General features: G+C 38.7%; 1 protein-coding gene across 4 annotated transcripts in view; it reads right to left on the reverse strand.

Moving 5' to 3' along the window:
- The window catches only part of LOC124131513 (neuronal acetylcholine receptor subunit alpha-10-like), a 212,042-nt gene that overhangs the window by 12,118 nt on the left and 172,494 nt on the right, over positions 1-27,430 (reverse strand). For all 4 annotated transcript variants that reach the window (XM_048398307.1, XM_048398305.1, XM_046494805.2 and 1 more), the window contains 2 exons: positions 2,620-2,729; positions 1,008-1,543 (listed from right to left, as the gene is read on the reverse strand). In XM_048398307.1, the coding sequence (XP_048254264.1) occupies positions 1,008-1,543; positions 2,620-2,729 (646 nt within the window). The remainder of the gene's footprint in view (positions 1-1,007; positions 1,544-2,619; positions 2,730-27,430) is intronic.

The raw sequence follows: 27,430 nt of genomic DNA on the forward strand, positions 1-27,430 counted from the left end.
ATTGAAAATCGGTGTAAAGTCTACGGCAGTCTACTTCAATCTACTCTGTCTTCTTTCAAACCTCTTCACATTTTACAGCAAATACATATGGATTGTATAGTGTATAAAACCGTCCTCATTCCGAAGGTGAAAAAACAACAAAGTTGGATAATACATTTAGAGTTTGAAGCTTAAATTGGTACACACGGTGTCCTTAGTCATGAACATGTACACATAGTGTATATTGGCCAAGATACATGAGCGGATATTCACTGCGAATGGTATTTTTTCTTTATTCTCTTCCACGCCGAACCTTGTATCAGACTCTGCCACACGTTGTTTCACTGATGAGAACAAACTTGAGTTGTTCAATGACCATTTCCACGCAACTGTCAACACCGTATTACGAAATGCTTCCAAATGCTTGTAAAGGATAGTGATTGCATTCTCATTTGTTATGAACTGAAAAGCACAGCTAAGCTTGCTGTTTAGGCTAAACCGTGCAAATTATGCATGAAGTGACAAATCCCGATTCAAACGCAGCATTTCTCACTGTCATTATCCTTTTACTTTTCCAAATTCTATTTGCACGTCGTGTGTGAAAGAGTAATTGCAGGAGATAGCTTAGCACCTAAAGTAGTTCGAATGAGGATTCAGAAATTGAAACCCTCATTAGCCAATCAAATTGCTCGAAATGACACTTAGGTTATTTATGTCGTAACAAAGATCATCCGCAGAGTACACGAATGTTTAAATTAATGCAAACTTTCACCTTCATTCATTGAAGAGCACCGCTCATATCGCATTACGTTATTTTAGGTTTGTTCATGGTCAATACCAGCTAACCTATTTTCAGTTGGTAAATAAATTAGAAATGTTCTTCTGTTTAACAACCGATATTTACTCTCAGTGTTAGGCAACATTTGAGTCACTTTTCCCAAGGAGAACTAAGACTCTAAATTGTAAAAAATAATGTATATGATACGTCAGGAACCATTTCTGACGTACACACAAACTAAAATACTCACCTATTAATGGTACAAACTCCGAAGTCGCAGGCATATTTTCAGCTATAAGCAACATAAACACCGAGAACGCAAGCAGTACCGTGATCCCAAGTGTGATTTTTTCTCCTGAGTCTGGCGGGAGCCAAAACCCCAATAAACTGAGAATTGTCAACCACAGACACGGGAAGATAATGTTAAACAGATAATACAGTGTCTTTCTCCTTATGATGACAGTAAACCGCACGTCAGGGTAAGGCTCCTTGCAGCATGCATAAAACACTTCTGTTCTTTTTATTCTCACAGCCAACAACTGCCACTCGCCACTGAATATGTAGTTTTGAAGATCCACCACGTCCGATCGGTTCGTCAAGTCCACTTGAAAACCGTCATACGTCCAGGAACCGAACTTTAGCTCACAAATCTGATCATCAAATGGAAAATATGTGATGTCTATTTTACAGGAACTCCTGAACTTGGCGGGCGGTGGCCAGAAAACATTGCCTTGATTCGTAACCATAGCTTTACTCTTCATATAACCGGTTGTAAAATCGTCAGCACTGGAAGAAAATATACAAGTAGGTTACAATGGAGGTAGATCCATAAGTCATTATTTGGGTGGATTTACAGTACTTTGGTGAGATGTGGTGTGGTACGGTGAGGTGAGGTGAGGTGAGGTGAGGTGAGGTGAGGTGGGGTTTAAAATCGCGTTCAAGAGTATTATCCTTATAAAGCAATGTACAAGCACGTATTGTGCGTGCGTGCGTGCGTGCGTGTGTGTGTGTCTACGTGTCCTTATTTTATCCCCGTCAGGCAAGGTAGCAACAAGTAGCAACAAGTGCATCTTATAACGTCATTTGGTATGACGCGTCCATGGGATGGAACCAACGGCCTTTCGCTCTCCGGGAAGAAGCTTTGTCCTCTACACCACCGAGGCGGAGGTTCATGCCAACAATATACATTGTTTTGTTCGAAAAATATATTTTTTTAAATTGTTGACCATTTGTTGGTATACCGGTGCTGCTTAACGTATACCCCACAATTAAAGAAAAGTCCTTAGCGGTTTGTGTATAAGTACCACGGAAAAAGCATCATGGAATAAAAAATCTGTCACAGGTCGTTTTAACTAACTTGGTTGAAGCCACGAACACGCGTTATTATCGAAATACACAGTGACTGGGAATCGAACCTACGACCGACGAGCTAATCCTAGCATGGCTGGATGACATACTCTTCTAAAGTACATATGAGAGCATGTTGTTTACCTGCCTAACGTTCGGCATTCCGGGGCAAAAACAAGGACTGGTCGGCTCGGAGTCAGTGTACTGTGTCTGAGTGGGGGGTATTCATGTTGAGCTGTGGCATGATATCTCAGTTGGCTAGCACTATCAAATCGACATTACTCCAGACTAGTACAATCAGCCACACACACTCATGCTTCGCTATATAATAACAATAATCTTGGACGCGACATTAACCCATTTCACTTCACCTCAACTCACATATAAGTGCAAAAGGTAAAGAATGGGATGCTGCTGCAATGATGACTATGTGATATAACAAGTTGTTTTAACTCGAATAAACGCTGTTACTAACATGCGACATTATAACATGATGTTTTAAACTCATTACGTACCTGTTATATAGTACAATATCTGGAAGCCATATTTTTTCACAAGGTATCCTTAGAATCTCCAACCCGTTGAAATCCTTGGGGTCCCATACGAGTCGTTCATCTTGCCATTCCTACAAGAAACCGCTAGTGGTAAGTTACAATGCTTCAGTACAAATAGGTGTATTCAACATATGAACATAATAATGAACCTTAAACTATACATTATTTATAAATGTTTGAGTAATCCTTGTCATCCAATACATATGTGTACCAGTAACACATGTACATATTCCACACATTCAGAGTATTTACAACGGTCAATGAACAATACAAAAGAAAATAAGGAAATATATTCGACACACTTCTCCCTGGATGCACCAAACATGCCTTGACATATTCTCTGGTCATTGCATTTCATAACATTGCAACACGAGTAATAATGTCACTGGTAATTAATTGGTTTTTGCTCGTGTACGTTGACATATCAATTTAGAAACTAGAATAGGTACTGCAAGATATTCTACATGCAGTTCACGTCGTTCGAAGTAACCAGTAACCTTAATCGCCCCCCAACTAAACATACATAAAATTCAAGGTGATAAATCACTACTCTTATTTATCTATGACGTAGCCATATTGGATTTACAAAGAAATATGCAACCATAAAACCTATTTAAAAGAACGTTAATGACGTTTTTCTCTGTCATAAAACCATGCATGATCAATCAGAGTTCCGAATATATTACAGAGAGGACCTCGAATAAACAGACCAGAAACGATCGATATATGAACGATGGGCCGAAAGGCAAATATCCCCCACATACATACATTCAATTCAACCCTATAATAATAATAATGATAATAATAATAATAATAATAATAATAATAATAAATACAGTATCTTAAGCGACATGATGGTGTAGCTCGATCATTTTATTACCGTCTTCGCCATGCTTATGGTTTTGACACAGGGGTCCATCCATGGTACGACCCGGAATATGTAGAGGGCGTCATGGAAAATGATAAATATAAAAGTCTTTGGAATTGGCCCATTTACAGCCTTAGACGTATCCAGGCCAACAAATATGATCTTGTCCTTTTTGATAAATCCACTGAAATAATTTATATCCATGAATTTTCTGTGTCCCTTTTGACACCAATGTGACTGACAAGGTTCAGGAAAAACATGGCAAATATGACCTCGCTTTCGAAATGTCACGCTTGCACCTCATCGATGGCACCCGTCACAAAAACATGCAAAGGCAAGATCACCTGAAAAAACATGGTAAAACTATCGAATACTAACAGACATAATTTTTGTCACTGATTGGTCAAATGTGTGTCTCCATAAAAGTTTTGAAAAGCTTTACTGAGGCCTTCTGAGTAAGAGTCGTATGAAGCTCTTTGAAATCTTGGTTGAAAGAGCATGTTCGATTTTACCTCAAAAGTTGTGAAATGTAAACTGCAGGAATATTGCCCGACATAAAGTGAAAGTTGACTGCTGGAAATTGGAATCATGCCATTTTGACATAGGAAGAATATACATGGAGCTGGTGAATATATTCTTCCAACTGGATGGATGGTAATAAACATTGAATTATGGCCCCAAAAACAAAACCCCGATGTCTGAATCGTGCTCATTTAAGTTGCACGAAATATGACAATGAGTCATTAAGCACGACAGTGTATGAAGTAGGTAGACAACTTAATTTATCAGTACATTTCGCTTGCTTTCAAGGCTTCCGCTGAGCGCTCATTTCACCATATCTCGATAATAATAACTCCATCTAGACATAAGGACAGAATAATATATTGGCGGCTTAGTGATCACTAAAATCTTTCTGTGGACTGCTAAATTGATATGCATTCGATTAGTTTGTAAGTTGATCCAACTTTCAGCTAATCTAATATCAACATAAAAGAAAGCAGCGTATCTTATCTTATTGCTATATCTATGTCTTTTACATATATAGGCAATACGTATTGCCCCGTGGAACAGTTATTATCTTTTCATATTTGCAAAAACTATCATGTAGAAGTCCAGCTTAAGGTATATCAAATGCAATGTATCTCTGTGAATAAAGTATCATCTATATATTCTTTCGGGGAAAACATCGATCGACTGTGATGCAGAAATGGCAGTTCGCCTTTACAACTCTTAAACACAGTGTATGAGAGCTGATGTATTTACTGTCACAAACGATTTCATTTCGATGTTATCCAGTCATAAGAACGAGATGATCCGAGCGGCAAACTTCACGACTGTTGGTCTCAGGGATGAAGTAATAATAATGCTGTCACGAAGTACATAGCAACTTGATCTACAACAAGTAATGATAATATAATATAAAATACTACCTTTCGTAACATTTGTACAGGCAATATAATCACATAAAGATGGATATTTGAAAAAAGAGCAATGTGTATAAACTCACAGCCAGACCGAATGTACCTGATTCAGCTGGATGGATAAACTGCATTCATCGCACTGTAGTGAAATTCAGAATATCAATGTCCTGATGAAAATTTGGAAAGGTCTAACAGTGACATGAAAGCAAAACCTCGAATAGCTACAGATATACGACCGTGGCATTTGTCCATTGGTGTGGTGAATCTGAGCGAAAGAGACGTTAAAGATTTTGACTCTTAACGACTGCCTACGGTTGAATTGACGGCAAACGGTCCTCGTGGTTCTTGTACATGTAAGTCTATTCGGCAGCACAAGGTTTGATTTAGATGCACACATCACAGATCGATATAAGTTTGTACTAATGCAAATGCTCATTTACGTATTGACTAAATTGGAAGTGGAAATCAAGACATGTAAATAAGGCTTTTCATCGACGAAGACAACCATTGGAGAGAGAGTACGGTTTATGGGGTCTGTGTTCCTTAATATAAAAAAATGTTATACTAAATATAAAAATTTCCATCCCTGTACGCAAGATCTGTCTCTCGTGATTTTGTTTTCCATATTGGACATTTTATAGAGTCTAGCTATGTGTTGTAAAGGCTTCACTACTTTTAGAGACCATTGATAAAACGGAACTTGGAGAAAAGGGAACTAGGGACCTTGTACTATTGACACCTATTTGCAGTAAGTATTATTATGAACATGTGATGATGCTCATTTGAATGCTGAGACCTTCCTCGTGATAGGATGATATTACAAGTACAAGCCACATACAGACACACAGAATATATAATCGCTCAAACAAACACACACACACACACACACACACACACACACACACACACACACACACACACACATTAAGATTGTTAGTGCCTTTGGGAAGAGCAAATATTGAAACCGACAAATTCAAAGCCCACACTCAACGGTGACAGAACAGGGTCATCCACCCGTCGTGAATAGAGGTTAAGGCCATCATACAGTTGACTTCAGAAGTCAAGGAAATAGGAGAAGGACGACATTTTCAAAGAGTGCAAGTCCTGAACTAATATTGACAGGTGTATCCTCGGGTGAAATAAAGTCGTTCTGAAAACCAGCAAGCGATCGCAAATGCCAGAGGCAGTGGCACCCATGAAGGCATCGCTGGATAGAATATGAGATGCAAGCGTTGCATACTCTTAACATGAAGAAACAATCGAATGATCCTTGGATGTGTAACACAGTAGCAGAGGATGCTAATCTCTTCTTTGTTCTCCCTCGCGATTCACAAGTGCGGTGTGTGTGTATATTTGCAGGAACCCGTTTGTACCCAACTCATCATTCAGTCTCAGGACTATGTAAACATTTCCATATTCGCCGTGTGGCCTAACGTCACGTCAACATGGTCAAGGACCGCGATGTACTTTCCCAATAAGTTGGTTGGTTGGTTGGTTGGTTGGTTTGATGTTTAACGCCGCACTCACTAATATTCCAGGTATATGACGGCGGTCTGTAAATAATCGAGTTTGGACCAGACAATCCCGTGATTAATATCATGAGCATCGATCCACGCAATTGGGATCGAGGACATGCATCAACCAAGTCAGCGAGCCTGACCACCCGGTCCCGTTAGTCGTCTCTTACGACAAGCACAGTCGCCTTTTACGACAAGCATGGGTTGCTGAAGACCTATTCTACCCCGGATCTTCACGGGCCTCCCAATAAGTAACATGTCTTTATAAAAGAAAACAATTATTATGTTTCATGAAAAAAGTGTTATATTCTTTAACATTTCAAATGAGTATTGAAAAGAAAAGATGTATATATTAAAAAAACCTTGTCCTTTGTCACAGACCTTCCTGTGGGAACTATCAAGCAGAGTGTTCATGTGGTGTTTACATATTTGACCAACTTATATTTTAAAAACACGTGAATAATAATGCTGCTATAAAGGTTCACGTAAACCCACGTGACGATGACGTCGTCCTGATGACGTTGTGGCATCACAACAGACAGAATAGATACTTCTTTAGGTTTTTCATACCTGGGCACTTCTCGAGGAAGACATGTGTATTTGTTATTTCTAACTTAAAGCGTAGCTGGAAATGTGTCAATCAATGGCAACATTTGTACTATTCGTATGACATGGCACTTTGAAATGTATCAGTTCAAGGACATCAAACAGTATCTGTATGACAGTAAATTGCCAGTAGTTTTACTGAGTTGTATGTATAGATATTGACCCGAAGCTACATGCATTTCAAACCATGTGCCCCCGGAACATATGGCTTTTTTCTGAATACAAGTTTGTAAACAAAAATCAACATGGCGAACTTTCTTACACTTTTCTCAACTAAATTGCTTTTCTGTCTCATTCAACGTCGTTCCAGCACTAAGTACCAAAACCTCTTGTCGATTTTAAAGGAACGGAAATATTGCAACGTCTTATTATGAGTTAAAGCATGTTTAATGTTTGTTATAAAACATAACTTTGTAGTTATGGCTGAAGTATAACGGCGATCTGGACGTGAATATGGGCCGTGGGCGTGTGTTTACTGTAGAGGAGACCACGGCCAATCTACAAAAAGCGCCGACTGGTTTACGTGTTAATCCTCCAAAGGCCAGTTATTTTTTTCAGGTCTGACTTTCTACCACAGACAGAGGTGAGTATCCATCGCATTTATAACAAACAGACAGAGAGACTATTGGATAGAAAACTGTCCAGGCAGCAACATGTCAGAGATAATTCACCACTGGACATACTAAATAACATAATGAAATATATGTTCGAGTATAAGGTTATATCATGTTCATACATATCTATATCAGTAAACAAGCAAATTAAGAACATGCACTTCTTTTTTTCTGGATCAGAACCTGGCATCCATTTAACCGATGATTGATTTATTTGTGGGAAATTGTCGAAACAAACTGAAATGCTTGATATTGATTTTGAAGACTGACATGATAAAGACCAAGAATGACACTGTACAAGGGATTTTTAGATTATTCACTTGAAGGTTCGTGTAAATATTGACATTCAGAAGCTAACGTTATATACTTGCTAAAGGAAAGCTTACTTCAAGCAAATCGTGATCCTAGCTAATACAGTTATCTCATCATTTGGTTTACTTAGATGAGAGAAATCATCAACTGTTAACTAGAGTGTGAACCTGAATCCCTGGCTTGATAAAGTATACAATCTTTACCAACAAGTGTAATCATCCACGAAATGGCATCGGTGGCTTGAATGTGAAAAACACTTTTAATGGATCAGTTCGTCCATTCGGACTATTCTCACACTGTTTATTCAATGTTCTTGCAGGGTGTATCGCTTCTCCACATCCACGCCAAGCAGCCACCACGGTATACACACACCAAATGTCGGATAGGTCATTGTACGTTTGAACAAACAGTTTGCAAAAAATGCTAACAGAAATTATCAGCACCGAACAGCCTGATGAACTACACCGAATTGTTACAGTGTTACAGACAGAACTGTAACCATTTTGCACGGGCATTTACGTTTTGATTAATTTGAAAATTTGGTTACAGTAACTCCTTGCGATGCAATATTCACGAACGCCATGCTATTCAGCTTAAATCTAGGGAGAGCTTTTCGCTGCTAACTTGGTCGAAGGAGCTATGTATATTATGCAGGAAGCTAGACAGGGGCTATTATAAGGCTGTAGGACAGCGTGATTAGCCCTGATGAAATACCCGCCACCTTACGACCACAACGTACCAATAATGAGCAGGATATTAGCCAGGAATCACCGTTTGCCTATAGTTGATAAATAGAGTAATTAGGACAGACTTCTGAAACTCAGATTGCGCCAGGAAGAGCTGAATTACGACTATCGATGACCGATTTGAAGGTTTCTCGTGGACGCCTATAGCTGGTTTCATATACCAACGATTTGTTCTCGAGACCAGTTTAATTATGAGGGAATCCCAATTTGCCCGGCTAACGGGCTGAAAAAAGCAAATGGAAACTTGTCTGTTTCGGAGTAGGTGAGCAAAATGAAAACAAAGAAACAAATATTTGGTTGAGAGCTATTGATGTGTATCGAGGAACCTCGGTCATTGTGTTATGAATTGATGATCTCTATTTACACAGCAACATACTGTGGAATGAAAGTCGTAAATAGTCTTTAGTTTACGCAGTAATGACCATCCAATGGAAGCAAAGGTCAAAGTTGCACGTCCAGGTTCTTGCACCTTATCATATCGGAGCTGCGAAATTGGGTGAAGGCGACAGTACCGACTGTCCATTAAAATCGATACATTCTCCATAAAAGCCGAATGTAGATGCTGCAGTTACCGCATTTACATTACCAATCGGTTTATGAGGCAGTTTCTTATATACTTATAAACACTCGGTTTCATAGATGTTGATAAAGGCGTAGTTTTCTATTTCACACTTGAGACTTAAAAGTGAAGCACGGGTTGACCTATCATGGCACTTTTTTAAATTGTATTTTAACGTTTAAAGTTGATAGTTTTGATGTGATTAATATAAGCAAGAGCAAAAAAGTAAGAACAGCATATAGGTGGTCTCTCATTTTTTGAAAGCAAACAGCATGTTTCTAACCATTCGGCCTCATACTTCAGAGACACGTCTTTGATATACAATTATACTTGGTATCACATCTTTTAATAGACTTTTAAACGACCACTCCTCCTTGAATGGGCACCTCCTTGAAAAAAGTAGTATGTTACTCTTGCTATACCGTGACATTGCCAGAGAGATTGAAATGGTTTGTCGTGTTATATATTCCGAAATCAAAGAACATACAATAAAAACAGTCAAATTAGAAAATGACAAAATATTATAAGGACCCTTTGGTCGAAAGACAAGTACTGGTTAATCTTTGACTCATCCACATGACTAACAGTTGGAACTTATTAATTGTAATACTTTCATGTTTTGGACAACATGAAATCCAGTGGTGAGATAGTTTTAACGATGTAGTTTTTTCTAAACATGAGCAAGCTGATATTTCAAGACAAGCAATGTTACTTTTTGGTGGATATTTGAGCTGGTGTCTTGGACGTTTAAATCTGCTTTTTACATGCATTAATTTCATATTTATTCTCAACACCAATACATGGTTATTATCGTAGCAGGATACCTATCCCGTTAGTTTACCCTGGACGAAATCTTTCACTATATGTTATACATGTCATGTATAGGTGTGTTTGTAAGTCTGAGGTATTTCAGATATTGTCAGCATGCACCAGTGATGAGCAACTAAAAGTGTAACTCTTAGCTTTAATGGTCGAGATACCTCTCCAAATGGTGAATCTTAAAACAACTTGACAGATGTAAAGATAATCGAATCTTTATTAGATGAGCAATCACAGACACTTATATCAATCTTAAGTGTAGTTCTTTGACACTAATTGCTAAAGGATGTTGATATACATTAGATTTCTTTTAAATATATTCCTGTTAGTAGCCAGAGAGTGTGAAATACTTTACATCTCTGAATTGTTGAATTAATGCTTTCGTTAGTGTTTATCACTTACATTAATATTGTATCTTGGTTGTAAAAAACAGCCATCGATATTCAACGTTCATGACTAGTCTGTATAACCTAATATAAACTCCTATATATTCATACATGTAAATTGCATCCTTTTTACCTTCATGCTTATTTCATAGTGGTTATTTCTGCAGTAAGCAGTACACATTGCTGTCAACACTTATTGTTTGCGTTAGAATGAATTTCTTGAAACTAAAGCTTGAGTGCAAGAAATGTCCCGAGCAAGAACGAAGGATGACGATTTCGTAAAAAAAGGTATGATACACAAACGAATAGTGTTATAAACGTCAGCATATTACTTTCGCGGAGTAGAAGTGTTGTGTTTATAGATCCGTGTCGAGAAACATAAAAGGCAAAAGTTATTATCTGTGATGTCATCACCTCCTATGACGTCACCACGCAATACGACAATATTGATAAATCGATTGGCGTATGAAATCACTATAACATGTGTGATGCCTATTTTGGACTCGCTTATCTAGCTTATCTGGATCCAGATGGAAATGATGCCGTGAGTATTATCTGATCATCTTGTGAAAAAATGCTGTGAGGGAATAACATCCATCCAGTTACTGGTAACTTTCTAAAGGTTACTATACTGCATACACATACCTTCGCATCGGAACATTCGGTCAATTTACAACGTAACTCACACACTTTTCTGTGCATGGGATTAGGCGTTTTTTTCTGCCCATGGTAAGAACGAGGACGTTTAATTTGTCTGCAGTTGCTTCAATCAATAGTCTATTTAACCGACCCCACGGGACTGTTATGCACCTCCTTCAAGACTCTCATCAGCGTCGTATTCGTGAAAACATTTATCGAATCACCCAACGGAAAGGAAGTGACTTTCGGGCCGACATGGACATTTGGATTGCACTGGTGTACATATATATAGCCTTTGATGAATATGGTCTAATTCACCATCAACGTATTTTTTCACATATTTGTTCTTCAACGTTTAACATTACTACCAGAAAAACATATTTTCCAGTAATTACTTTTGTCGCATTTTCGTAATGGTATGATAGTTAATCATGACATACCGTTTGATGTTGCATCCAAGGATGTGACTTTTTCTAAACAATGTGAAAAAACTAAGGTAATGGGATTATCTTCAAAGAAATACAAAACATGATTTTTCTCGTACAACATGAATCAATAACTGTACTATGGTATCATGAATAATTGCATTCTGCTGTGATCGAGGGGATGTTCACATGTACTGTGTTGGCGCCGCTGCGATGACTGTACATATCTCCATGGCATTGCCTCGATTAGTAGATTTGGCCTACACAATTTTGTAATTCTGGACCCGTTCCACAAAGCGATGTTAGTGTTATAAGTATAACATTGCAGTCACGATCGACACTTTGTTTTAGGCTATTGTCCACATTCAATTTCATTTTTCCTTTAAGGTAAATGTAACGTATTGTTCTTTATGTGGAAGACTAACATGTTGACTATGACACTGCTTCATTCATGCTCCAACGTTATAGAGCATCTGGTCTGGAATATCTATGAGGAGTTCCTCATTGCAAGTTTCCCAATATTTGTAAATCCCCATCAGACACGAGAGGCTAAGTAGCTAAGATGGCTTAGCGGTCATGGAGCTGCAAGTGTGAGTAGCGTTCTTGAGCTGCCATGATCTAGTTCGAATCCATGATTTTCCCAGATTATGACCATCAGCACAATTTGGGGATTTCTTGACACTCACTCACTTACACACTCGCCCACCACACAACCTTGAACGTGAAAGAAGAGTCTATATGTTAGAAAGAGCAGAAAAAGTAACCAGTTCTAGTGACTAGTATTGTTTACGACACCATTGCATTCCATCCATACTAAACAGTAATATGCATACAAATAAGCTTTTACATTATATATCCCCGCCACGAATCGAACGTTTTTAACCCCCGATCCCAGCTTGTCACGGTTCTAGACAGGTCGGCACTTACTGCAATAAAGGTAATCCTACGATATGAATATATTGTGATAAATGCATAATTAAGCTTATACATCTCACAGAAACTGAATTTGTAGGATGATGATTACGGCCGCATACACACGAGCAATTGATGAATGTTGTGTTACATTGCATTGATCGTCTTGGCCCATAGACCAACCATCATGGTCAGTGCAACGAGCTGCCTACATCTAATAGTTGCTGTGCACATGTGTTTTCACGGAACCTTTTCACTTTCTCAAGACTATCATATGATAAACGTATGGTATCTTTTGTCTACCATGTAGACACGCAAAACGGTGACATATCCAAAATTTGAAGTAGGTCGAATGGAATAAATGAATGATGTGTATGATAATGCGGTATTATATTTCATATGATGTAATTTCGATATGAATTTCCTCTCCAAAAGAGCTTTGTTCGTAATAACTCGTCAAGACTCAGTCCGAAGCGATCTTTAAAAGCTCAACTTTCAACAAAGCCTTTCAGAACAAGGACTTGAAACATTTCAAATGGCAATTCAGCCTTGTCAAAGACAACAAGGCGTGGAATACTTGTTCAGTTGGAACTTACAAAGATTTGTCGAACAATTATAAATACATACTAAAAAGGTAAATATTTCCTTTTAACGAAGGCCTGGTGGTTAAAGCGTTGAGATGAATACTTGGGTTCTGGTTCCACATGGGTTAAATGTGGAAAGCCTAGTTTTGGTGTTCTCTGCCGTGATATGAATTGAATAAAGCAAAAATGTGACACAGTCACACACTGTGCTAAGACACCTGTAGATCAGGGTGATGAAATGAATTGTTTAAGAAGGCTTTCAATATCAATATTTTATCCCAATATATTCATCTGAGGCAGGCATTAATGAGGCAGTGTTAGAACCAGCAAGTGTCTACATCATTACATACTGAATTCGAGAAGCTCATTTCCTTGGTATATACACAGTGGCCCATTTCCACAACGACTGATGGGTATAGATATAAAGACAGTCGTTGCGAAAGATTTGATGGTTGGAACGAAGACATGTAATGTTTCATCAACATTATAAAAGTAAATATTGAAAATTTGAATTTCACCCAAGAAAATAAATTTGTTAAAATATGTGATTGATTTTTAGTGAAAAGGATCACGTTTAGAAAAAGTATCAGTGTTTGAAGAGGTATTGATAATAGCATCGTCCCTCTTTAAGTGTAACGTATCTTGTAAAGGGAAATTCGATTACGCAATCAATGTCCAACTTACATGAATGTTACATAATTCGACCAGGACTCGCCCTCATGTTTTTCGAACATTAAAGTGGACTAAACAGTGGTCACGTGAAACTGGAAATTACATGAAATGTTTTCAATGATATCTTTAACATTGGGGCATGTTTTTTCAAATGCCAAGGAAGAACTTTAAACATCGACTCCACAACGTCTATCCAGACGACAGAGTATCTCACATTGGATTGCAGCTAAATCGCAATTGATGTAATATTTCAGTGAGTGAATTAGGTTTTACGCCACTTTTGACAATCAATATTCGAGCAATGTCACTCTTGGGGACACCAGTAATCCAGTATCAATTGGAACAGCATGGGGATTCGAACCCTGTCTTCGGTGTGAAGAGGGGGCGCTTTAACCATTAGGCTCCCAACCGCCCCTGATGCTATTAAAAGCGCCAAAACTCTTTCCATAAGACATCTGGATTGTATGATTGCATCCTGCGCCACCGTTGGTACCCGTCACAAACACATGCAAAGGAATGTCAAGAGTTCTCTTGAACAAACATGGATACATATGCTCCAAGTCAAAATCGGGAATTGCATGGGACATCATTTTTGTCACTGATACGTCAAATTTGTAAATACCATGTACATGTCTACCATAATGCTAGTAAAAAGGGCACCCGAAATCAATGCCGCCCGAAAACATACTATTACGATACCGAAACGTGCCTGTTGAAATTCATCAGTGCCATATAGATTTGAATCACACAGAAGTCTGTTTTGAGAGAATATACTTCCCAGCATCTTGCATCCCCGCTCAAAGAGTATACAGTATATACAAAGAAGGAATACCGAGTTTGTTTTTTATTGAAAATTGAATGATCTGTTGTTAAATTTAATAAAGCCAAGTTAACCACCACTCATTCCTGCAACAATTTGTAAAAAGTCATCCGCGCCTGGGTAATTTTGTGTAAATACAAATTGGTTCAATGAAGACTGGACGAAGAAAAGAATTTGGAAAAAGAATTGAATTCTACATTTGCGCCCAAAAAGCAAATGTATTGATTTTCAAAGATAAGATGTCTAAGGCACACATAAGCAGTTGATTATTATGCGAATTTACTTTTTAATTTTTGAAGGTTTTAAATCAAATTATATTTAAAAAAATATAACCATATGGAAGTATTCAATGAGTGCTGACTTAACGCCAGTACAGTCCAGTTTTGGATATAATATCGCTAATTTAAGATAATGTCAAATGAAAATCAAACATATGATGAAATCAACTGAGATATATTGTTTCTTTTGCTCCCCAGTTTATATGATTTAAATCTTCTGGGAGGAGGATGCGATTTGGTTTCCGATGTAATTATCGCCATGTCCATATACTGTTTCTGATATACGAATTTTACTATTATCAAATCAATATTAACGAAACCTGTTTCTAAACAATTAAAGTGGAAGACCATTCTAACCACGTCTTCATCTCGTATTACCATACTCGTGTATGCTTTGTAAGACAGAGTCGCAGCTATTAATATCCCCACCGGGAAAACAGCGTAACGCCAAACTACTCGTGACAATAAATTCAGCCATCTAAAATCAACATGAGACACAGCCGAGGACCATACGCTTGTTTCCACACGCCTAGTTTCTATTATCTTTGGTCAGTTTCATACTACGTTGGACTTTACAAGGACCATTTTGATCGCCTAACCTTGCCAAGACAGGACTGCCTAAACGACGTGCTCTGTTTAGCAATCTATGGATCTAGTCGCTATTTGCTGTAAATTACAAACTCTGTTCCCGAACTTCCTGTGAGGAGTTCACAGGAACCCCGGTATCCTAAGACAACTAAATAGTGGAATTGAATGCAGGCAAATGCTTATTCCATCCTCACAATCACACGTTTGGTGGGGCGACGGAATCATTGCCTCAGATAGAAAAGAATTATGGTTTCGTAGGGGATTACGATACCCATTTAAATGAAAATTGGCCGGTTAAGGTCCCTTGTCCGACACCAGAGAACCTTAAATTTCCATCTTAACGTCGAGATAAGACCCTCCCAGAGAATCGAATGCGGTCTTACGGGGACCGAGTCTCCGCGTGCACGGAATAGTTGCCCTCTGTCTCCGACTAACTACAACAGTTAGTCATGTCAACAGCAGGGCTTCGTCGGGCCTATTGATATTGGGAAAAAGTCAATAGATGTAATACTCTGCATATTTTGTACAAGTGATACGTCTTTCTGTACTTAGATGGGGCCATTTTTACACACTGGTACAAAGCAATCTGATAAAAATAAAATAAATGAGTAGGCTGAAAGACTAGCAATATAAATAAGGAAGCCTGGTTATGTATTACCGTACATGCTGAGCGAGAAGGTAAATTTCGATATCTTCTCACTTCGTCGTCTTGGCTCTGTCGCACAGACTTTCTGTTTATTTACTGCCATATCACTGTTGCTAAATTGCCTTTCATCCGAGGAGTAAGGGACGTCACTTTAACAAAGCCATGGCCAAAATTACCATTTATGTAATCATAAAGCTATATAGCAAAACCAGTTTGCCTCAATTCACTAAGTTCTTAATACACACCAAAGGCCCTATTTCCATGATACTCTATTTCTAGCGATTTGTAACAGAAAGCGCCATCATTCCATCTGGCTTAAGGCTAGGCCTGGGCTGTTTCTATAAAAAAAAATCACGACCAACTAGAGCGAGCTAAATCTATGTTTTAACAGCAAAACGAATCCGTTGTAAGACATGATGTTTTTTTCCATTGATTGGGTTTTAAGATTTATTTCATCCGACTCGGAAACTTTAACGCTATACGTCTAGACATTAGTTGCAGAGAAGGGAATGTGATTCGTGACGGCCGGTCAGAATCTTTCCGTTCATATTGATCAATGCACGTTCATCGTACTCAGAGATCCCACACTTGTGAAAAAGGCTGCGTTGGTCGTTTAAAGAAGGATTATAGTCGGGCGGAGACAGCTCTTGATTTGTAATTATAGAGATGTGATTTGATTCACGTTTAAATGTAGAACACACCACGGGTGTTTGAAGCCATCATGGCTTTGTCGTCATTCACAACTATCGAAACGAATATCTATTCACCTACGTTAATGACTGATTAAGTAATTTTTATTTCATTACAAGGCCATTAGTAAGACGAATATTAACATGATTACATTTACAACCGGATAACATTCTGCATCAGTCCTATCAAGTCAATGGACGTTGAAGAAAGGAACGATACCAACATGACAAGCCCTGTTGGCAGTCTGCACGTTTCTTGCTACAATATCAGTCATGGGCTGTTTCCACTGATTACAGGGATAACAATACCGTAACAATGACAATGATACCTTGAACGATGACAAGATCATAAACCCGGAAACATATACCATTCATCATCCATTCATTTACCGACAAATAATGAGGGAACAGATGAAATGATAGTGAAGGTGTAATGATAATAAATGCCTGTAAAATTAATTTCAGGCGTGTAGATCAATATCTGGTGTGTTCACCATTTTGAGTGATACATGCATAACACCTTGATGGTATACTCATGGCATATTCATGTACACATTAAGGTTATTTTTCTTATCTATGCAATAAGAACAAAATATAGAAAGAGCAAGGTGATTGATCGATAAAGATGAGTATGTTCAGAAATGGTCGTCATATGTTTCTGTGTACAGAAAGATGTGTTGTTAATCGCTTATGAAATAACAACTGTGTAAAATGTTTGAAATAATATTAGTCAATTCTGTATGGCTCTATGCAAACTTAAATGTTGTTTAAATCATGTCGTCATACTGGAGTTGCTGGAGAAAATAGAATCTGTCAACTAAATGAAGTTGAAGGTGAAATTCGCTTCTTCTTATGGCCGTTCTACAGTCATCTACGAACAGTATAAAAATATATATACTAGTAGATAATAGAATGTCTAGTTTCATCCTTATGCCCATTGATTCCGCATTTTGATATCAACTTCGAAAAATGCCTTCCTTATAAATATGTCTATGTATGCGTACCATGCTATGAAACTTCGCAACTCTTTCTTAAGGTTCTTGTATGCTTAGCTATTCCTCTGAAAATAGGTATTTTATGTAAACAGGTAATCATTATTTCTCTTAAATGTCAACACTGTGATGCAGTGAACTGTTTTGTTGTTTAATGCCGCACTCAACAATATTCTGGCAATGTGATTGCGGATATAAATAATCAAGTTTTGACTAGACAATCCAGTGATTGGCATCATGAGCATCGATCTACGCAATTGACATGCATCAACCATATCAGCATGACCATCCGATTTCGTCAGTCTCATCTTACGACAAGTATGGGTTCCTGAAGACCCGGATCTGCACGGGTGACGATAAAGTGAATGTACAATAATGTAGGCCTGAAGCCTTTAAGTATTATTACAGTTAAATAAACCAATCAAATACTTTGTAAAGAAAAATACACTGTCAGACATACCTGAAAGGGATGGGAAAATCACAATTTCCACTAAGATCAATTATGAAGGTACTAAATAACATGACATAACTTCATGTGTGAAATCTCGTTAGTTTAAGCGAAAATTCAAAATGGCCAACGGTGGGGTTATGGGTTTGTTGTGGTAACACTATTTCAATGTCTCACAAGAAAACATACATTCAATGCGCGTATATTCCAATGCTTCAAAAACATCTTCGTTGTTAACAGAAACGTCGTTTTCTCACTGTCAGTAAAGAGAGCTGCGCAAAAAGGTTTTAAACATATGCAATACTTCACTCGTACCAACTATTTGTCCGGATATCGCCCAAAGCGTGTAACAAATTGGTGTAGTAATTGCGTTGGGTAAATGAAAGCATAACTGTTATGAGATCAGCAAAAAATATTTATCTTACAGTCATTGCGGAAAAAGTCTTAATGAGACGTGTTATCAATAAAGTGTTTAAGCACTTTCATGCACATGTGCCTTTCATTCACATGTATAGCAACAGCTGCTACACCATCAGACACCGCGTTAGCTCGAGGAACCTAGTTGACTAGACACACAAACAATATCTGTTGCCACAAACAATCATGGAGATTGGCTAACGGCCTTGTTCATTCTTTTAAACGAATTCTAAGAAACACATGCAAAGTAAATTAAACGTCCCTTTAGTTAGTGAGGAATGTTGATTTATGCACAGTCTGCAATTTCAGAGCGGCCTTTGAATACTATGGTGAAACTATTGCCGATAGGACGCAGTTTGTTTAATTTATTGTCAGGCACTTTCAGACAAGGATGGAATTTGGAGCAGGGAAAGCAAAGGTCGAGCAGCAGCATCAGCCGCGACCTGCACCATCTGGATGCAACGACACACAGTAAGTTTTCTGACGACAACTAACATATTTGCTCCTTCAACAGCCGTGGGGATTCCGGGTAAGAATATACATAAAGTTCTCAGCATCCTATGCTAATCGTAAGAAAATGGATTGGGTGGGTAGACTCGTATCCTAATTGCGTCATGATCAATGCTCATAATGCCAATCACTGGACTGCCTGCTCCAGACTTGGTTATTTATAGACTGCTGTCAAACAGCTGAAATATTGCTGCGTTAAACAACAAACAAAGACATTTTACAACATCGGGCATGAGGAATTACTTTGATTACATTTGTGTCTGCTTGGTTCATTACATAGCGTTGAAGTTGTTGCTATCGATGTACGTATCATGCTGTGACAATATTAGAAAGTATCTTATTTCTCTCACTCTCTGAGGTGATAGATTTACTCCTACAGCTGCTGACTACGAAAGAAGTCAATGAGTTGGCCTGAACCTTCTATCAGATTATCTACATTGACTTGGTTCATTAACATGCTCGTTAACGAAATCAAAATGGAGTGTTTTCACGAAATGCACTTGTAAAGATTCGTTTTATTAAACATTTGAATGAATATCAATTTTGTTTAGATCTTAAAAGGTCAGTTCTAATACCTATCCCAACATACATTCTTAGAAACGCCTTCAGCGCAAAATACACAAGGTCAAGGTGAAAGACACGGGTTGTCCTAACAGACATGTCTGCAGTCGATGTAATCAATACGGTATATGTGTTTTGATACACCTCCCGTGAAAGGTGTCCATACAGTACCTCAATCCCATCAGGCAAACCACGGAGGGCATCCCCGCCTTTGTTATCGGCTATGAGATTTCATTTCCTGAACCCTTTAGAAAACTATCAATCCCACGCCCACTCAAACATCCGCCTTGAGTTATAGGCTGAAGAATTTGTATTATTGGCACCAAAGAATGCACACAAACAGCAGTTACCATGTCAACGTTGTCCTGTATATCAACCCAGGCAAGTAAAAAGCTTTAAATATTTGTATTCCCAATTACGAACATGAAACGATAAAAATATACCTGACTAATTCAGCATCTGAAAATTCATTTAAGAAGGATCATTGGTATACGAAACCTTGAGGTGTTCTCGAGAACATCAAAGAAGGCCATGGAGATAACTGCACGAAGGAAAGCGTGTTAGAGATGTCTTGAAGTACGCGAAATACATATGTTGCATACCATCTTTATCTGAGGATGTACGAGTGTATTAAACAGAAGTTGGGCCTTCCCGATCAGCTCAACTTAGAGAGGGGTGCTGGGGTAACCAAGTGGATACAACTTTCATTCGTCACGTCAAGTTCCGGGTTCGAGTCCACCAACAAGTACAATGTATGCAGCACATGCGCGTCTTAAAACAACATTCATTTGGCCACTAATAATCCAAGGACAATTCAAGTTCGTCTATGGTGAGATATTGTAAGTCATCGACGTAAACTTTTAACGTCTCATGTTAACGCATTGTCAGTTGTGGTCAATAACCTCAACCTGAGGGGCGGTCGGGTAGCCTAGTGGTTAAAGCGTTCGCTCGTCACGCCAAAGACACGGGTTCGATTCCCGACATGGGTACAATGTGTGAAGCCCATTTCTGGTGTCCCCCGTCGTGATGTTGCCGGAATATTGCTAAAAGCGGTGTGAAACCTCACTCACTCACTCACTCACTCACTCAAACGAACCTGGAATATAACCATATTGTCTGTACTGATCACTGACCACAAAACTCCTGGGTTAAAACGTATGTTTAGTAAGAAATATCAAGTAACCCTAAATACGGTTGGATAATATTTTGTCAGTAATGACCATTAACCTTAAATGTCCAAGGATAAAATTTTGCCAGTGTCGGTCATTAACCTTAAACAAAGAGAAAGTGGCCAAACACGGGAATTGGGCCAAGAACTAAAGCTTCTGGTATATCGATCATCTGATATCGTTCAATTATGGCAAAATAGCCAATCCCCTTCCACTGATTTACCCATCTGGACTAGGAATATAAGAGACAAGTGAAACTGCCTCATCTGTTCATATTCATATTTTTGCATAAACATTCAAAATAAAATCCATAAGACTGCATGCCAAGAGGGATGACTTCAACATTTCAATAGTCAAATTTTCCTAACGTCGAGCAAAATTCCTGTAGCTCCAGCCTACGTTTAACAATTTAATTTCTACAAAGAGGTCAAATCGGTCATACGACACTTGCTCAAATGTTGTAAAGGCTCAGTAAAGCTCTTAAAAGGTTTGTGGTGAAATTTCCTAATGTGACGCATCACTGACAAAATGTGCCCCTCTGTTCCAGTATTTATTTTCAGAACAGTTGACTTGCCTTTGTATGTGTTTGTGACGGGTGCCATCGATGGGTCAGGATACATAACGATTACAAAAATTGTAACAAATTATGTAAGCATGAAGCCAGTAAAAAATTTAATTTGCTGCTTCACAATAACATAAACACAGAACATATTTTAAATCAATGTGTACATTTCTAAACATCGTTAGGAATATAAGGTCACTATTTGTAATAGGAAGACCTGGCGAAGACGGAACACAGGCAACTAATGAGACTATCGCCACAAAACTCATGCATCACAGTAACAAATTTTGCAAACGATGCATTTTAACTTTCTTCATTACTATTCATACCCAGGGCACAGTTTACCCGACATGCATATCATACACCATTAACTGTATCAAGAACAGAATATATATACTACCGAAGTCGGAAGTCCCTTCCTGTCTGACATATTTAATCTGCTATTATGCAGAAGAAGTAAATTGAGGAGAAGCTAATATGCATTGCTCCACTAACTTAAGAAAACAACAGAAGTTGATGAGTGAATAAAATGTATTTTCACGATGGTCAGTTTGTTCTGAAGACCTGGGCGGTGCGAGTACAATTTAATGCCATTATTCCGCTCCATGGTCTTCGTGGTTGGGCGTTCAGACGTCTGGCGTACTCAAATAGCTCCCTGTGTGCAGCTGACAAATCGGCGGTAGGCTGAGATCTTACTTGCGAAGCTTCCACTCTAGCTATGTCTGGATACTCCAACTTTTAACCTGGCAGCAATTTGCACATCCACACATCGATGATAGAGTCTTGGTGAAATTACCCCCGTCGACTTAGATTGGAGTTCAGCGAGAGGTTCCAAATATTAGATAATTTGATGCCCCATAACGACAAGATAATACACTGTACAAAGAGGAGGAAGGCTTTCAATTTAGTGTCGAATCAAATGAAGAGCTTGATTACTGGATTTTTCACCACAACATTATCGTCTTAAATTGCATGACAAATCTTGTTTCAACCCATACATTTCAGGCCCTGACAAATTGATTGTTTGTTCTTACGATATTTTTTTCCCAAACGACTGTGTAACTTAAGAGAAACATAAGAAAATCTATCTCAGCATTTAAATTTTCCATGACTGAATGATGTCTTTCCGACAAAATACCGTAGTCTTCAGTTTTAGGTCTTCCTTCTTATGTTATATATGAACCGGTTTATGTTTTTTAACATACATCTCTTCACCACAGTAGGTAATAAAGTTACTTCATATAATACCTGGTCATGATTGAAAAATAGCCACGATAAAAACGGTGTCGATTCCGAAGAACAAATATGTTGCGGCGCAAGCACGTAAAACACCAGAACATCCGATGTGCAAACGTAATTTTAAGATAAACATAACCAGTTAGGTTACATATATGACGTTACGTGATACGGATGTGATGGCAGACAGGATCCATGTGTTGAGGAAACGAGGAAAGAAACTCCAGAGGGTTGATGTAATCACTTACATAGTCCACCTCCTCTCAAGACATTCAGCGTCCTGACGTGCCGCGTGTACTCATTACCATTGCGTGCATATCATGTTACCCAAACATGTTCTCATTCGCTGAATAATATAATAACTTTGACTACTGCCAGACGTATTCGGTCAGTGACATTCGTTGATTTACTAACATGCTAACATACAAACATTGTTAGTGAATGTGACTATGCATGACAATACCCTTCTTAGCAAATCTATCGCCAAAGTCTGTAATGCTCATGTTCCGTATGCCAAAGGTCCCTAATCCCCTTAAATCACCCCTACTACTGACAAGCCAATATGTAGATGACCCCTGAAGAGCTTCTTCGCCTGACTATCTCGGGCATCCTATCGCGACATGTCCCCAAACAACGGACAACAACTCCCACAGGATCCCACGTATTGACATTGTTTAATTGAGAAACTACAATATGCCCTTGCCTGAAATTTGAGACTTGGGTAATTACATCGTCCAAATATGTTTTCAGATTTTCAATCCTTTAATCTCATTTTGAATCTCAAGGCGCCACTGGTTAAGACCTGCCGCGTCCTCTAACTGGTGCCAGCATCCGTTTCACGAACAACGAATTTGAAGTAGTCTTACGCTTCCGTAAGCTTTTAGTTTCAAGTTTTTGTTCGTACTTTAGACACTTATTGATCGTATTCTTCGTCGAGTTATTACATGTATATGTTGAACAGCTCGTCCTAAACAATAACCTGGCGTCCATCTCCCTAAGGCAAATGTGCTGCCAACGGTATTTCCGTGTGGTAATCAATACATCAGACACCCAAGGAAGGAAAGGATTGATAACACTCTTATCACTTTTGAATCTTATTATATACTACTCAAAACAAGATAAAAAACGCCCACATTTGGCAGGCTGTGTGTTGCAATATCCACCAGCCATGACAGATTAACTATAGTCATATGAACAAATAGTGCTCTTGAACTTTTGAGTAGTAATATTATGAACATGGACGAGTAGACACATTTTTGTTTTGTCTTTATAGGCATACATGAAGCTCAATTCCATATCAAGAAAGTAATTAACTTTCAGGTCATGCCTGTCTTGCCGGTTTTCTCAACATGCCATTGTATTAGATATTGTGATATCCTACTCGATCTGTAGGCAAGATTCTGCTGATGTCAAGTCAATTTGATAAAGATGTATCGCTGACAGTGCCCTCAACCCATGTCAAAGATAGACCATCAGAGTATGTAACACCTACATGTTTGTCAGCCCGCTCGTGGAACGTCTTACACTGTCTTTTACTCGTTTACAGAAAATTTGTTCCAGTGGACACTTACTGTCATCTGCCCGCCGACTGTAACTACATTTACTCTTATATACTAAACTCATTTGTGCCTTCATTTGAAACACGATGTTCCAGTACACCTTAAAGCGATCGGAAACAACAAAAAGCACATACTGACTATGATGTAGAGGGTAGAGGCTGCTAGAGTAACTGTAGTGGATGCTACTATCCGCATCAAGCTATCAATCGCCAGAGGCATTATTCTATTACCACCAACCTCGCATGGCTTCGAAACGTTAGGAGCGACTCCTAATTTCTGACAAATTATCAGCTTGATGGAATCAAAGACAGTAGACAAGTCATCACCATGGGCAGAATCCTGGAAACTTATATTGTCCAACTCGGCACACATCCGGCAATGGCTCGAGGCTATTATCTGAGAGGACTGTAAATGCCTCGTGGTGGGATCTTTAGTGGGCCAAACTGTCAACACTGTCTGCTCCTGTTGAAGACGGTATAGTTGATCATCTAGCTTTGACTCGGGACGTCTGCTGGAAGATAGCTTAGTTTACATGAAGCAGATTAAACCACAGTGCAATACGCTTGGCGGAAATAATGACCTGATATCTGATATAGGGTTGGGGGACTCCATATAGGAAGCTGGTATCTGTGTCACTGAATAAAGAGAATGCCAGCTTGAATTCGGTCTATCGGTTATGGAAGATTTATGGGGCACGTTACTCCCGAAAATATCATCTATCAAATCATATTCTGTTGTCATGGCTGATTGTTATTTAAAATACTAGCTATGGTTGGTGTGCCTATTCTGGAATATACAAGTACAAAGTAGAGGGGAGAGTTATAGCATACCTATTCAATTTGTTATTGAGACGTCAGAATATTATTTTCTATTCCCTCTGAAGACCATAGAAAGGTTCATAACATGACGCATTGCGGTTGCATACCACTACACATATGCATCCCTCAGCTGGGCTTCTTATACCATCATAGTTGCCATAACTAATCTTATCATCGTGCTACACGTTACGCTGATCTTACGCGCGGGGAAATGACCGCAGCCCCTCATCAGGGTAAAACGGATATTCAAGAGACAAGTAATTGTTCCAAGGAAAATCGCCGGTTGTAATGACATTGACGAAAATTACTCTGTGACAGGAACGATAGGTTACGGAGTTCCTCTACGCCGTAAATCAGATACAAGTACGTGAACTGGGCTAATCACAGAGATGCAAGTGTATTTTCACAAGGCAGTTGTACAGGCTCATATCAGGCTCAAGTGTATTCTTACCATTTGTACTTGGCTCGTCACATAGGCTTATATGTACTTGAACCATCACAAAGACCTATTTTCACAAGGCTCATACTAGGCTCAAGTGAAGTCTTGCCAGGCATTTGCACTGGGCTCATCACACAGGCTCATATGGTCTGGGCTCATCACACAGGCTCATGTGTAATTTTACAAGGTAGCTGTACAGGCTCATACCAGGCTCAAGAGCATTCTTACCCGCATGTGCACTGTGCTCACAACAAAAGCTAAAGCTAAAGAGCCTCATCATTACAAGGTAATTAAACGGTAATTATATTCTGCTCACCGGAGAGACTCAGGTGCAATGTTATAAGACAGTTGAACTTTGATCATCACAGAGGCTCGGGTTAATTCCTGTCAGACAGTTGAACTAGGCTCACAACAAAGGCTTAAGTGAACTTGGCCCATCTCAGAGTGTATTCGTACAAGGCAATTGTACTAACAAAATTTAATCGTACCAGACAGTTGCACTGGGTCAAATGTAATTCTACCAGCCACAAATAAGAGAGTACCAGTTGCTCAGATTCAGCCACATTGATCACACGAACGGGACTAATTAATCTAATCTTCTAAAAGATACCCATAACATGTCCATATACTTTACTGACCGGACGTAATAATACCAGACCACTTATTTGTCGTAATATCAGAACTATACTTAATAACACGTCTCCAAATTGAAAACCTAACACAACATGACATATAACATTCCCTGAATTCAATTAACTCTATAACATTCGTTATTTACATAGATATGAAGAAAAAAGGAAACGTATTATTTCTGCGGAGAACACTCTCTATCGCCTCCTGACAACGTCTTTTGAAAAATAAATGAATTAAGGGTGAATATTTAAAGGCATCTACCGCCTCACAATGATATATTCCCCTACTAATTTCCTTGCATTCGCCAACAAGTCTGGCAACACGTACACCCAGACATAGCTTCTCGTGGGGCATCTCCGTATGTTTGTGGCAGTCAGGTCTTCAGAATCTGTGTTCTAGGCAAGCCTGAAGCGTGAGTGTCGTCAACAACACATGTCTTCTTGGCGATACTGTTCCTCTATCTCATTTAAATGGAACACAAGTCGGATTAATACTTAATCTTCTATCAATCCACTAACATCTAGCCAGTACAGGGAAGTTGTAAGGTTGAACTGAAATAGTTCTACAACTGATAGACTACGTGGACACGTGTTCTTCTTTGCCCAACTTTTTGGGGTTAATTGATTGAGGACCTCTTATTAAATTACGAAGCCTGGTATGAATACACGTGTTTGGAATGCGTATGGCTGATTCAAAGAGACCGCCGAGAATCTTTAATATATAAGCGTATTCAACCACAGTGTAACGATATATGCTGTTCAACAACACTTTATGAGAAAAAAGCTATTTAATAATTAGTACCAGCCATAGGAAAACATGTATTGTTAAATTAAATATAATTTGCTATGACTTGATATTGAGCACGTGAATAGCTTTATTGTGGATGCACACCAACGACTACACACACACACACACGCACGCACGTACGAACGCACGCACGCACGCACGCACATACATACATATGTCCTGTCGATGTTCAGTTTAGTTCGCTATTTATGTACTCGCTTAATTACTTGTTGCAAAAAGTCGTAAGGCATTAAAAGCAATGTTTGTAGTGTTACTACTACCTCATTGTCACTTAATGATAGCGTTTTTCATCCTCAACCATTGATGACGCATGTATCGATGTAGCCTTACAATATTGACACCATCGAAAGTAGGGAAAAGAAACAAAATATCTTCGATGTTCCCTCAAATAATATGGCGTACAATGGATACTCAAACATCTCTGAGAGGCACACACACACACACACACACACACACACACACACACACACACACACACACACACACACACACACACACACACACACACACACACACTGTG

Source organism: Haliotis rufescens, unplaced genomic scaffold, assembly GCF_023055435.1.
Source record: "Haliotis rufescens isolate VD_foot unplaced genomic scaffold, xgHalRufe1.0.p SCAF_1, whole genome shotgun sequence".
NCBI classification, from domain to species: Eukaryota; Metazoa; Mollusca; class Gastropoda; order Lepetellida; family Haliotidae; genus Haliotis; species Haliotis rufescens.